A 14099-nucleotide genomic window follows, 5' to 3' on the forward strand; every position below is an offset into this window, starting at 1 on the left:
CACTGCTCTGGGGATTCCACCACTGGCTCCTGCCAGCTGGGGTCCGGCCACTGGTCCCACTCAGCCCAGCTGCTGGCCTGGGGGGATGGAACCTCAGGTTGGCAGCGGACTGAGACTCCAGCTGGCAGGAGCCGGTGGTGGAAACCCCAGAGTGGCGGCAGGCTGAGCTGCTCAGCCTGCCCCGGCTCTGGGGTTCCCGCTGCTGGCTCCTGCCAGCCGGGGGCCTGCTGCCGGTCCCACTCAGCCCAGCTGCTGGCCTGGCGGATGGAACCCCAGGCTGGCAGCGGGCTGAGACCCCAGCTGGCAAGGAGCCAGCAGCGGAAACCCCAGAGCGGCGGCGGGCTGAGCTGCTCAGCCAGCCCTGGCTCTGGGGTTTCCACCGCTGGCTCCTGCCAGCCGGGGTCCTGCTGCCAATCTCACTCAGCCCAGCTGCTGGCCTGGGGGAAGGAACCCCAGGCTGACAGCGGGCTGAGACCCCAGCTGGCAGGAGCCGGTGGTGGAAACCCCAGAGCTCTGGCGGTCAGCCCCCCGCTGCTCTGGGGTTCTGGCTGCTGGTCCTTTGCCAGCAGGGGTCCCCTCAGCCCCACTCACCTTGCTTCCAGTTGGAGTTCCAGCACAACCCCCCTGCCAGACAGGGTCCAGGCTTCCGGCCCTGCTCAGCCCTACCAGCCGCCAGCTCCACTCACCTCAGCTGCGGATCAGGGGTTCCAGCCACTGACCTTCTGCCAGCTAGTTATCAACTTATAACTCAGAAGCCTGTTTGCAGCTTAAAGTATCTAAATAGGTGCAACCAGACATTGGAAAAATCAGCAAGGAAAAGCAAGGGCAAGGATCAGATCACACTAAACTAATAAGATCTGCATTTTAATTTAATTTTAAATAAAGCTTCTGAAACATTTTGAAAACCATGTTTACTTTGCATATAACAGTAGTTTGGTTATATATTATAGACTTAGAGACACCTTCTAAAAAATGTTCAAATGTATTACCGGCACTCGAAGCCTTAAATTAGAGTGTTTACATGAAGACTCGGCACACCGCTGCTGAAAAGTTGCCGACCCCTGGTCTACACTACCACTTAATCAGTATAACTTATGTCACTCAGGGGTGTGAATACTCTCCCTCAAAGTGGCATAAGTTATATCAATGTAAGCGCCGGTATGGACAGCACTATGTTGGCAGGAGAGCTTCTCCCACCAACACAGCTACTGCCGCTTGCTGGAGGTGGCTTAATTATAGAGGGGCAATCCTGGAGATTTTACAGCGGCGCCACTGTAAGCTCTCTCGTGTAGACATGGCCTAAGGCCATGTCTACACTTGTTAGGTTGACATAGCTATAGTGTTTCACAATTGTGAACTCTGTAGCTATACCGACCTAACCCTTGGGGTAGATGCAGCTAGGTTGATGGCAGAATGCTTCTGTCCACCTAGCTACTGCCACTCAGGGGTGTGGATTACCTACAGACAGAAAAACCCTTCGTCGCTGTAGGAGGAAGCAGCATAGCTGCTGCTGTAGCACAGACATGGCCTGACAATCTGTTAAATCTGATTAAAGAGGAAATGGTTCGACCCACAGTTACTGTTCTGAGACAGCGCTGCCCCTGCCCGTCCCAGCCAGGTGCCACTGAGATTCAGAACCCGGTGGAAAGCAGCATGCTCTGGGGCCACTGAAGATTCAGGGCCAAGCCTGTAAGGCAGGGGAAGGCGGTACGCAAGCTGATTTTCAGTGGCACTCACACTGCCCAGATCCTGGCTCTGCATTTTAATTTAATTTTAAATGAAGCTTCTTAAAACATTTTAAAATCCTTATTTACTTTACATACAACAATAGTTTAGTTATATATTAAAGACTTATAGAAAGAGACCTTCTAAAAAACATTAAAATGTATTACTGGCATGCAAAACCTTAAATTAGAGCAGGGGTCGGCAACCTTTCAGAAGTGGTGTGCCGAGTCTTCATTTATTCACTCTAATTTAAGGTTTCGCGTGCCAGTACTACATTTTAATGTTTTTTAGAAGGTCTCTTTCTATAAGTCTCTATATTATATAACTAAACTAGTGTTGTATTGTAAAATAAACAAGGTTTTCAAAATGTTTAAGAAGTTTCATTTAAAATGAAATTAAAATGTTGATCTTACGCTGCCAGCCCGCTCAGCCTGCTGCTGGTCTGGGGTTCTGTTCACCTAGGCCGGCAGTGGGCTGAGCGAGGCCTGCGGCCGGGACCCTGGCTGGCAAGGGTCCAGCAGCCAGAACCCCAGACCAGTAGCGGGCTGTGCGGGGCCGGCGGCTGGGACCCCAGACCGGCAGTGGGCTGAGCGGCTCAGCCCACTGCCGCTCAGGGGTTCCATCCGCCGGCTCCTGCCAGCCAGGATCCCGGCTGCCAGACCTGCTCAGCCCGCTGCCAGTCTGGGGTCCCGGCCCTGCCCACATACCTACCTTAACCCTGGTTCTGGCCATTCTCTTCCTCTCTCTGCACTGAGTTGAGGGTGGGAGTGCACTGAGCACAGGGCTGGGGGTGAAGGGTCTGGCCAGGAGCTAAAATGAGGGAGGGGGCTCAGGGTTGGGGCAGGAGGTTCGGGTATGGGGCACTTACCTGGGCAGCTCCCATTTGATGTGAGGGGTGCAGGTGGGAATGTGTGTGGGGGGTGCAGGAGCTCCCGTTTGGTGCTCTGGATAGGGGTGGGGATGTGGCGGGTGCATGGGGTTTGGCGGGACTGGTGATGTGGTGGGGTGCAAGAGTCAGGGCAGAGGGCTGGGGGCAGAGGGCTGGAGTCAGGGCTGGGGGCTGGGTATGTGGGGGGTGCAGGTGTCAGGGCAGTGCGGGGGCTGGGTATGAGTGGGGGTGCCAGAGTCAGGGCTAGGGTTGTGGGAGGGGGATGAAGGAGTCAAGCAGAGGGCTGGATGTGTATGAGGGAGGTACAGGGCTCAGGGCAGGGGCCTGGGGGGATGCGGGGCTCAGGGGAGAAGGCTGGATGACTGCCCCCCTAAGAACTCCCAACCCCCCTGTTCCTTGTCACCTGACTACCCCCCCCGGGCCCCCTCAGGACCCCACCTCCTATCTAAGCCTCCCTGTTCCTTGTCCCCTGACTGGACCCTACCCACTACCTGTCCCCTGACTGCCCCGACCCTTATCCACATCCCCACCCCCAGACAGATACCCGGGACTCCCATGCCTATCCAACTGCTCCCCACCCCGACAGGACCCCCGGAACTCTCGACCCATCCAACCCCCACCCTGCTCCCTGCCTGCCCCAACCCCTCTCCACACCCCTGCCTCCTGATAGGACCCCCAGAACTCCTGACTCAGACAACCCCCGCAGCTCCTCGCCCCCTGACCACCTCCACCAGAGACCCCCGCCCCTAACCACCACCCCGGGACCCCACCCCATCCAACCCACCCTGCTCTCTGTCCCCTGACAGCCCCCACCCCTTATCCAACCCCCCCAGCCCTGGACCCCTTAGCATGAGGCTCCACGCAGAGCACAGGGTGGCATGGCTCCAGGGGAGGGGGAAGCGTTTCTGCCTCCCCGCAGAGCCAAACACTGCCCTGCAGGAGCGCGCAGCCCCGACCCCCAGAGCGCTGCGCACGCGGCAACAGGGCTCCAGGGGAGGGGAGGGGAGGGAAGGCAAGGGAGGGGCCGTCAGCTTGCTGCGCTCGGCCTGGCACTCTGGCCCGGGAGCACGGACCCCGTGGCTTGCCACGCTGGGAGAGGGGGGCCATTTGCCCACCCCATGCGCACGGCTGTGCTTCTGCTCCCTGCCCCTGCGGGGGGAGTGGAGGGCAGAGGAGAGCAGGCCAGGCTGGGCAGGATTTTTAATGGCATGCTGAAGTCCTGGCAGGCTCCAGCGTGCCATTAAAAATCGGCTCGCGTGCCATCTTTGGCACGCGTGCCATAGGTTGCCGACCCCTGCCCTAGGACAAGGCTGCAATGTCGGGATTGCAGATGGGGGAAAATCCAAATACAAACAAATCTCTTGAACATGAGGGTTTTATAGCAGAAGATTTTCCATCTAAGCTCCCAGAGGGAGCCTGTAACTGAAAAGATATCTAGCCCTACCCTAATAGCTAAAGCTGGTCCAATGAAAAAGCTCTTCTCCACACAGCCCTGTGCAGGGCTGACCCTGCATGCCCCATACTATGTCTAGAAATCTGGGTCCTCAGTTTGCAATACCGTGGCCCATCCAAGCCAATGCCAATTAGTTACCATGGAAGGGTTTGAGATGTTAGAGACAGAAGCTGATGGGCCAGATTCTGCTCTCATGTAAATCTGTTGACCACAAGCAGTGATTCTGGATTGACACGGTGATAAACTGGGCCTAATTAGGCACGTTGGCCTCAAATGAGAAGCAAGCAGCGGGGCATGCTGGTTTGTATACAATACCCCAAATGAGGAAAGGGTTCAAATAAAACACAGTAGGGCTTATAGGAGAAGGATTCTCAACAGATTCTCCCAGCACACTTGCCATGTGGCATCAGTAGCTAATCAGTATCGAACTGAGACCTACAGGGGCTGACTCCACACTTCCTGGGTGGAGCTGCAGGACTTCCCATTCTAAAGCTTGAGCTTCGAATGGGGAAGTGGCCTATATGGAGCCTTAATGCTTCCATTGATGCCCGTTGGAGAAGATTCAGAATTTCCCTGTATTGCAATGCCAGGCCACACAGTGCATTACACTCTGCGTGTCCCTCTAGCTATCCTGCCTCCTTGCTTTCAAGATGCTGACCTAAAATGAAGGTACTGTAGTGCAGGAAAATACTAACATGAATATGTATAATGTGCTCTATGCAACTGGCTTCCAGTGTGCTTTGAACACCCTGAGCAGCAGGGCCGTGGTGATGGAGCTGTGTTCCAGGGCATCAGGGCTCCGCTATTGACTTACTCCATGACCCGAGTGACTCCGTTTAGCCAATGGATGTAAGGATGAGGCTTCCATACCTCCCAGGGGTGAGAGATCCTGAGGCTTAGTGAACTAAGGGCATGGAAATCTGCAGATGGAAGGTGCAGCAGAAGTGCAAAGTGCCAGTATTCTGCTCTGTATGTGGCTGAAATCCTCACCTGCCACTCGCTCTCTTCCTCCATGTATTTATGCACATGCCTGTCGACACCATCCACTGATGTTTCTCCTCCATCACTTTCCAGCACTGGAAGAAGATACTGGGAGGGAGGGCAGTATTTGATTCCCGACTCTGGAAGACACCAGACACTAGGCAAATCACACAGAGCCACCCAGTTACACAACACGTGGGTCAGGGCTGGCCCAGGGAGACTCTGCTTCCAGTCACGGTCTCTCACTCCCCACCCTGGTAGAGTGCCTGAAGGAGCTCACAGATCCCTGGAGCCAGCTAGGAGCTGGCAATGGCAGGCTCTGAAGGGAGTGCTGCGGCTTTGTTCTCACCTAGGAAGATGGTGGCTGTGATGAATGGTCTCATGCACTGGAGGGGAGGAGCATTAGTGTCCCCTTCTCCTTAGGGACAAACAAGGCTACTCGGAGTCACCAGACCCACTTCGACTGAGCTGCCTGGGGATCAGCTGAGGGGGAGATTGTGCTCAGTTGGAATTACAGTAATGTTACAGTTCTGACTCTCTCCCCGATTGCTCTTATCGCAGGGAGTTCAGCTGAAAGTCTGACTCCATTTAGCACCCCCCATATTGGCTATATAGCTTACACACACAAGCAGCACTTCCTCCCTCACCCTCTTCTCACCTAGCAGGCTTAAGTGTTTGCATTTTAATACCAGTCCCTTGTCCTTCTCCAAGGGCCTCCAAGCCCTTTGTGAAAGAAGCCTGCCATCCTCCCATGAGGAAGAGAAGTCACATTGTCCCCATTTTATGGATGAGAAACAGAAGATGCAGAGACCGTGGCTTGTCCATAGTCACACAGTCAGTAACGCAGCCTGGAATAGCTCTCCGGACTCCACGCACCTGGATCTCTCCTTGGCTCAGGACAGAGCACTACGGAGTCCTTGGGCAGGTGTAAAAAGGCAACAGGGTTTTATCGGGATGTCGTCCCTTTCAGGAGGGGCAATATCTGCAGCCACCTGCTTCTGCAACTGCAGGCGAGTCATCAGTAGCAAATCAGAACAGTCCTGCATCGGGCCCAGCTTCCCCCGGGAAGGCTCTGGCAGCCAGCTGTCTCTCAAGCAGTCTGCAGCCCCAGCCAGGCGCCTCTTTCAGAGTGAGAGCTGGAAGCCTGTTCTCTGTCCCAGTCAGCCCCCACTGAGCTGTGCTGTTCCCCTGGTAACCCTCCCTCCAAGACTGACACCTATTGCAGGTGGAATGGGGCAGGGCTGACTGAGCCCACAGCAGCTCATTACCCTTTCCTGGAGAGTGTGAGGTCAACATCTGCCATCACACTCCCACTCCTATGCTTTAACCACAAGACCAACCTTGCCCCTTTCAGAAATTGGTCATCAATTTCAAGAAGCCAGTAAGAAGTCAATACCCAGCCCGTAGCTCATACTCTGGCTGGCTGCCAGCTACGGCTTACATGCTCTCTAATGTATCTGCCACATGAGCAAAACACCAATCATGAGCTCCCTGAAGTACCAGGTACAGCTCATGAAGTACCAATCCCCTTTGGAACATCACGCCTTCACAGACACATTCCTGGAACTCAGGGCAAGACCTAATTGGCATTTAGCCGCAGGTACATTGTGCAGCAGACCCTTGACCTTTCACCCCCATCTACAGGCTTCTCCCCTTGCTTACCTTTGCACAGGAACTGCTGGACAGACTCTGTGCCAGCACTGCAAACATCATACGGCGGGTAGGTCATGGACGAAGCATCCAGCATCAGAGTCTCCAAAACAAAGAGCACACAGAGCTCCAGCTTTCATTCACAATCTAACAACCCAGACAGAGTCCCGCTGGCTCAAAGCCAGGGGGTCAAAGCAGCAGAAAAGGACAGTTTCACCCTAGAGATTGAACTGCCAGACTTTCATTGCACCTCACTATGACTGAATGGCAGAATGTTTCTGCACTAGCAGGCATCACCTGCAGCCAGCATGATCTCACATGCACTGTGCATAGAGGATGCCATTCTGTAGAGAAAAAATGGAATCATCTGCACAGGTAGGGTGTGTTCCAGCTCCACTGCAACTGTGTTTGTCACCAGGGACAAGTAACTGAGTCACCATATGCAGGGTCCTCTCACTGTCTCGGGGCCCCTTGCAGTTGCCTGGATTGTGGGTGCCTAACACTGCCATGTGTGTGCAGGGGTTGCATACCTCCAGCGTGCGGATGTGAGCCAGTGCCTGGGGCAATTTCTGCAGCAGATTCTCACTGATATCAAGGGTGCGCAAGCTGCGCAGGTCACCCAGGGTAGAAGGCAGCTCCTTCAGCTTATTACCTAGGGAGAAAAGGGACGCCAATTAGTCCACCCTCCAAATTGACACTCCAGAGAATTCACTCCTCTGAACTGCAAGCCCCTCAGCTGCCAGCTAGTTTGGTATTTTCAATACACTGACTTGAGATTACACTAGTCTGAATAAAAATCATTATGTACCATACATGAGGGGATCTCAAAACTTGGTGCAGGCTCAGCACATTTTAACAAAGAGACCAATGTAGATGCCTCCCTCATAGTCAAGATCGCTCACCAGCAATGCCACATAACATCCTTGGGGTCACTACAGCAGTTGCTTCCCTGGGAAGGTCACAGTGGGACACAGCCAGCTGGAAGCCAACACCATGTGACCAGCCAGTCCCTTACAAAAGATATTGAGAGAATGGTCCTTGGCTTAAGAGGTTGACTAGCTACAACCCAGAACCCAAATGTACCAGGTTAAGGACTCTGTGGATTGAGTGTGAGGGGCTTTGCGGAGAGGCAGGGTTTGACCCCAAAGCAGAGGGAAGGGACTCCAGGCTTAAGGAGCAACATGAAAGGAACAAACGTGAAAGTGGGAGAAAAACCCACAAAGGGAATTCAGGAAGCAGGAGGGAACAAGAAGGGAGCTGGAGGAAGGGGTGGAGCTGGTCAGGGCCTGGCAGGGGAAGAGGAGAACAGGGCACTGGAGGGGAGTGGAAGCCAATTGAGGAATTCCAAGAGGGGAAGTGCCCAGGGCTGAGCAGCTAGGAGAGAGGGATTTTGGCAGCAGTGTCCAGACTGGAGAGGAGCCAGATGGGATGCAGGGGACAGGGCAGTGAAAATGTCACCATAATGGTAAGAGCAGAGGAGAGGCTGGGGCATAGAGACTGTGGACAGCCACAAATGACAAGATTTGCCAACAGCCATGATGGAGAGAGGAGCCTAATGTGACAGCGAGGACACATGGGGAACAGATGGGGAGGAAGCCAGGAGCAGGCACAAATGCCCCCAGCCCCTGACAGAGGTATTAACATTTAAAGGGACAGTACAGCTAGAAAAGTTAGTCTTTCCAAATAGCTAAACTGCTGTTCTTGGTCATTTGAGTGAAATCAGCCCTGTCAGCTACGAAGTTCAGAGTGAGACCTAGTCTTTGGGCTTGCGGGACCTCTTGGTTCCAGACTGTTTATTAAACTACACAAACTGTACACACACTCTGGTATGGCTAATGCTTTGTTAGATGCCTTAGCTGGCCACAGCCAGCTAGGACATCAGGGCCTATCCTGACAGCCCCAGCCTGAGGCTTACCAAATCAGCAATTTCTAAGCACTACAATGTGCTGGGCAGTTCAGCATGCACAGAACCTCCTTCCTTAGTCACACTAAAAGCTTATCAACACTACCCGCAGGATCTGCGGGCAGTGATTGATCCAGGAGGGGTCGATTTATTGCGTCTAGTCTAAACTCGATAAGTAGATCGCTTAGCACTCTCCCGTCGACGGTACTCCACCAAAACGAGAAGCACAAGTGGAGTCGACGGGAGAGCGTCAGCTGTCGACTTACCACAGTGCAGACACCGTGGTAAGTAGATCTAAGTACGTCGACTTCAGCTATGCTATTCACGTAGCTGAAGTTGCGTATCTTAGATCGACCCTGCACGGTAGTGTAGACAAGCTCTTACTGAGACATTGAGTCTGTGGGTACATCTCTGCAAAGGGTGAGAGTCTCAGAGTCCAGGCTCCAGCCTGAGTGGGAACATCTACACTGCTAGCTTTAGCCCTGCAGTATCAGCCTGAGTCAGTGAACCCAGGCGCTGAGACTTGCTGCCATGGGGTTTTTTGCAGTGTAGATGTACCCTAACAGGCCACACACGGTGCTGGAACATCTTAACTCCACTGCAAAGACATGGTATGAGAGGGAAGGATATTGATTATTGGCCTGTGTTATAGCCCCTCACTTCTCTTGTTGCCAGAAATTAGTCTCACAGCACAGAGTGTAGCTCTTCCCATCCCCTACAACACCACACCAAAAGCATTGTCACAACTAAACTAAAAGGGGGGTATTTCAATAGCCTACAGCAGATCTGCCAATCCTACTGCTTCCTGGTCCTTTCTACCAGCCTAGCAGAAAACTGATATGACATAGCGCCTGGTTCAGAGCAGGGCAATTTCATAGGAGAGCACAGAGCAAGAGGTGCATTAGTGTGTTTGAGAAACAACCCCAGCATTCAAATATTTAAGAGTCATCTTCTGTTTGCCTGACTTCTCCTGTCATGTCCATCATCTGTATTCAGAGTCACTACGTGCGCTCCCAAAACATAGCACTTAGTAGAGAAGAGTTTTGTGTCAGAATTTACACAAAGGAAATTTCCACACAAAAACTTTGTTAAAGGGTTGAGGTGTCAGTGGGCTTTGTACATTAGTAACAAGCCCACAAAATAGAGGAAATGACCGGTTAAGGTGGCATGTGATCTCCCCCCGTCCCTGAGTCACTAGTACCCCACCGAGCATACACAGCATTCCCACTCCCCTGCCCTCCAGTCCTCTTCCTCCGGCCTAGCACCACTAGCATCTGCAGAGGCAAAGTCACTAGGCAGAAAGAGGTTACTTTGGTTCTCTGACTGTATTTCCCTCCACAGATGCAGGCTGCCCTGCTCTCCTCCCCTCTATGCTTGGGAGATTCAAGGGATGTATAATCTAAACCAGGTGCCCAAAGTGCAGCCAGAGGGTGAAATATAGACTGGGGAGCTCTAAAATGCAGTTGCCATTTGCTCTCTCCCTATAACTACTGGTATGAGCAGGCACAGGACCATTATTTTTAATTGCTCGAGAGCTTGAACAAGCAACAGTTTCTGGTCATCTAACGAGGAAGATACAAGGACAAGCAAGAACCATAGGTGTGAGAGTTCAATGTGGTTTTAAAATATGTAAATTACATGCAAATTAGGAGTTGGGAACTTGTTATTGTTGCACTCCTGGTGGCCAGCCTTAGAAAAGTTTGTCATACCTTTCACATTGAGGGTCTGGAGCTGGGCGAGGTCCCCTATAGACCGTGGAAGAGATTTTAAGAGATTCCTTTCAATGTTTAGGACCTAGAATATTAAGAGAGAGAAGATATTCAAGCGATTCATTCCATAAGCCTCAGAACCTCTGCTTGCTTATGCTGTGTCAGGGTGCCCACAAGCCCAATGGGTTTAGGAACAACTGTTTGGGTAACAAAACTCTTGGAAAGAGCCATTGGCCAGTCACTCAGGGAGACTTGGGAGTCTGCAGCTGACCAGAATACAAGAGCATAGTTTTGGCCTAGCTGGGAAGAGCTGTTCTTGGAAGCTCCCACTGAGTCACTTTAAGAGGATTTGTCAATTTGTAGTCCCTAAGGCCATGTCTACATGGACAGCATTGCAGCTGTGCAACTGTACTGATATAGCTGCGCCGCTACAGCACATCTGATGAAGACATTCTATGCTGACGGGAGAGAGCTCTCTTGTTGGCATAATAAAACTACCCCCGCGAGCATCATAAGCTATATTGGTAAGAGAAGTTCTCTCACTGACATAGTGCTGTGCAGACAAACACTTATGTTGGTGTAACTTATGTCGCTCGGAGGCATGTGGAATATTCACACCACGGAGCAACATACATTTTGCTGACCCACAGGCTTGAGTGTAGATATGGCCTAAGGGTCTGGCTTTGCTAGTAAGAGACCCTGCAGAGCTGCCCACTTTTCCCCTTTGTTTGCACAGAAAAATAAGCCAGATATGATCAGATGGGTGCTATATACTGACACATAGGCTGAGGACCCAGTAACCCATAACAGTCCATGGCTGTCCCACTAGACTCCTCGGAGTTACTCTTGGGGGAATTCTGTGCTAGCTGTTCTGGTGCCACAGCGGCCTCTGCTGGGCAAAGGCAGAACTGCCATACTTCTGGGACAGAAATGTTTTTTTTTGCTGAAAAAAAAAATTCAGCAGGACACATGACTTCTGCACATGCATAATAGAGCAGAATTCCCTGAGGAATATTAGGGTCAAGGACAGGGGTAGTCAATTTTTTTTTGTCATGATCTAAATTTCTTGGCCAGGGTATAATTTCTTGGCAAGGTCCAGACTCCAGAGAAACATTTTTCACACCACAAGTGCCCCTGTTCAACACATAACAATGCTGTGTAATACACCCAGGGCCTATATTGTTAGTGCACTGTATAACCTAAAAATAACCTCCAGGAAAGATGTAATAAATTAGATCTGAGACTTTGAGAAAGTACATAGATAAAATGTCAGATGCATTTTCAGACAATTGTTTTAAGTTTGAATTTGTTTTGAGTTTACAAGGAGTATTAACATTGGTTTGTCAAATAAAATTTATTTCTTCCCGATCTGGACCATATTTCCCAGCCTCCATTGCTAGAGCACCACCTTCCCAACAGAAGGGCAGAGCATCCAACCTAATCAGAGCATGCTGCTGGGGTCTCAGTTAGTTTGTTCACATAACGGTCCAATCCTGCCCTACCCACGGAGACCATCTCCCTCCTCCACAATGCATAGCTTCCCATGGTCTTTGGAACAGGGCTCCCAAAGTCACTGCTGAGGGTAGGTCTCTCAAAGGCTGCACAGGACATGTGCCCCCTCCATCTTGGTAGTCCATCGATCCAATGATGACAAATCTGTGCAGATCATCTATTGTTGGTCTCATGGTGTGCCCTCTGATGGCTGTACAAGCCAGTTCTAGAGGTGCACATTTTGCTGCAGATGGTGCATGAGAAGTTCGCGGTCAGTGGATTGTGCGCTGCTGGTGCTCTGTGACGTCGTTCGCATGCCTCTTGTAGACGCCGGCAGCGGTCATCCTCAAAGGCGATGCAGGTATTTCTGACTGTTGCACGCCACTGTGTTCTGTCGCTGGCGGCGTCCTCAAGGTCCCTAGGTTTGATACTGCTGTACTGCAGATTGGCTTTGATGGTGTCCTTGTAACGTTTCCGTGGACGACCTATATGCCGGATGCCCTGGGAGAGCTCACCATAGAGAAGCTGGCGGGGGATTCTGTTGGCATCCATGCGGCTGACATGACTGGTCCAACGTAGCTGTGTATTATGTACAATACACACATACTTTAAGTCTTGTAATGCTCTTCCTCATTTCTCAGGAGACAAGATCCCTGTGCTCCAGTGGGTTCTCATCGTGGAATGTCCGGTAACTTCCTAGAGCAATGCCCTCTGCGGCAAGAGCGCAGAGCAGGAGGGGAGGACCAGTGTCTTTCTCCAGTGGCAACAGGAGGTCAGAGTTACAATAGGCACAGTGGGACTGTCACTCCCAACACGTTCGGGGGAGGGATAGCTCCATGGTTTGAGCATTGGCCTATTAAACCCAGGGTTGTGAGTTCAATCCTTGAGGGGGCCATTTAGGGATCTGGGGCAAAAATTGGGGATTGGTCCTGCTTTGAGCAGGGGGTTGGACTAGATGACCTCCTGAGGTCCCTTCCAACCCTGATATTCTATGATTCTCTATGAATAGGAGCTGCAGAACCTGAGTATTTCAGAAAGGCAATAGGATTGGAAACTTCTGCTTCTGGCACACGCTTGGTGACCTGCTGTGACTGGTTTGCTAGCTGTTGCCCTAGCCTGAAGGCCAATTATAGCAGAGTGGTGTAAACTGGTACCAAGAAATGTGACACGCCTGTTATGCCCCATCCTGCCATTTTCACTGCGATTAGCTTGGCTCTTGGGGAAAGTCAAGTGAGTGATAAGGATCCAAGCCACTGACAACTATCGTTTAAAATACTAGCTAGCTATTTAATAGCAATACAAATCAACCACGCTGCCCTAGAACAGATCCTAAAGCAGACACCCAGGACACAACCCACAAACCCTTTACCTGGAGATATGTCAGCTGGCCAATATCATCAGGAAGCGATGTCAGCTGGTTGTCATGGAGATCTAAAACCTAGGACAGGAGGAGAAGATTCCATCTCAACCAAGCTTGTGGTGAGGTGTCACATTGTAAGCACGGAAGGAGAGCAGTTACCTAGCAGTGAAAGTCAGTCTGCCACTTTCAAAGGGCCCTCAGAACATCAGGCATCCATTTCCTATTGACTTCCAATAGGAGCTGGGCACCTAACTCCTATCCGTGATCCATTGTTCTTCATGGCCAGCAAAGGAAGGACAAGAAAGGAAGTTTATTTGGTCCTGCCTCAGTGCAGAGGGCTGGACTTGATGAACTCTCTCAATCCCGTCCAGCCCTGCATTTCTATGACTCTAAGAAAAACCCAGCCTCTGCAAACAAATGGATTCATGGTAGTGCCAGTGATAGGAGCTCAACAGCCACCAGATGGTAAAGACTTCCTGCCACTGCTTCCCGGGGATGAAACTGAAGGGGTAAGCTCAGTGAAGAAGCCTTTGCACTTTGCTGCCAGTCCCTAGAGGTGAGAATCAGTCTGATGGGTACAGGGCCGGCTCTAGGTTTTTTGCCGTCCCAAACAAAAAAAATGTTGGCTGCCCCTTATCCCAGCCCTGGGCTCCCCCCGGCACCTCCCTGCTGCCCCAGCCCTGGGCTCTCCCCTTCCCCCCCACACCTCCTGCCGCCCCAGCCTTGGGCTCTCCCCCCACCCCATCTGCACCCTCCTTCCGTTGCAGCCCTGGGCGGGTCATTCAGCAGGAATTTTGGATGTGCGCAAAACACAGACAGGATTCATTCCCATAATTGGAGGATATCTGGATGCATATTATAAGACTGTCCTCCATAAATGAGGAAAAGTTGAGGTGCCTTTATTAGTCTTTTGTTCCACTCTTTCTTTCTATGGGGAA

General features: G+C 51.7%; 1 protein-coding gene across 5 annotated transcripts in view; it reads right to left on the reverse strand.

The window, feature by feature from the left end:
* LRSAM1 (leucine rich repeat and sterile alpha motif containing 1) overlaps positions 1-14099 on the reverse strand; it is a 55083-nt gene that overhangs the window by 27281 nt on the left and 13703 nt on the right. For all 5 annotated transcript variants that reach the window (XM_039506234.1, XM_039506236.1, XM_039506238.1 and 2 more), the window contains 5 exons: positions 13171-13239; positions 10311-10395; positions 7229-7350; positions 6711-6801; positions 5058-5188 (listed from right to left, as the gene is read on the reverse strand). In XM_039506234.1, coding sequence (XP_039362168.1) covers positions 5058-5188; positions 6711-6801; positions 7229-7350; positions 10311-10395; positions 13171-13239 — 498 coding nt within the window. The remainder of the gene's footprint in view (positions 1-5057; positions 5189-6710; positions 6802-7228; positions 7351-10310; positions 10396-13170; positions 13240-14099) is intronic.

The sequence above is a fragment of the Mauremys reevesii genome, linkage group 19 (assembly GCF_016161935.1).
Source record: "Mauremys reevesii isolate NIE-2019 linkage group 19, ASM1616193v1, whole genome shotgun sequence".
Classification (NCBI taxonomy): Eukaryota; Metazoa; Chordata; order Testudines; family Geoemydidae; genus Mauremys; species Mauremys reevesii.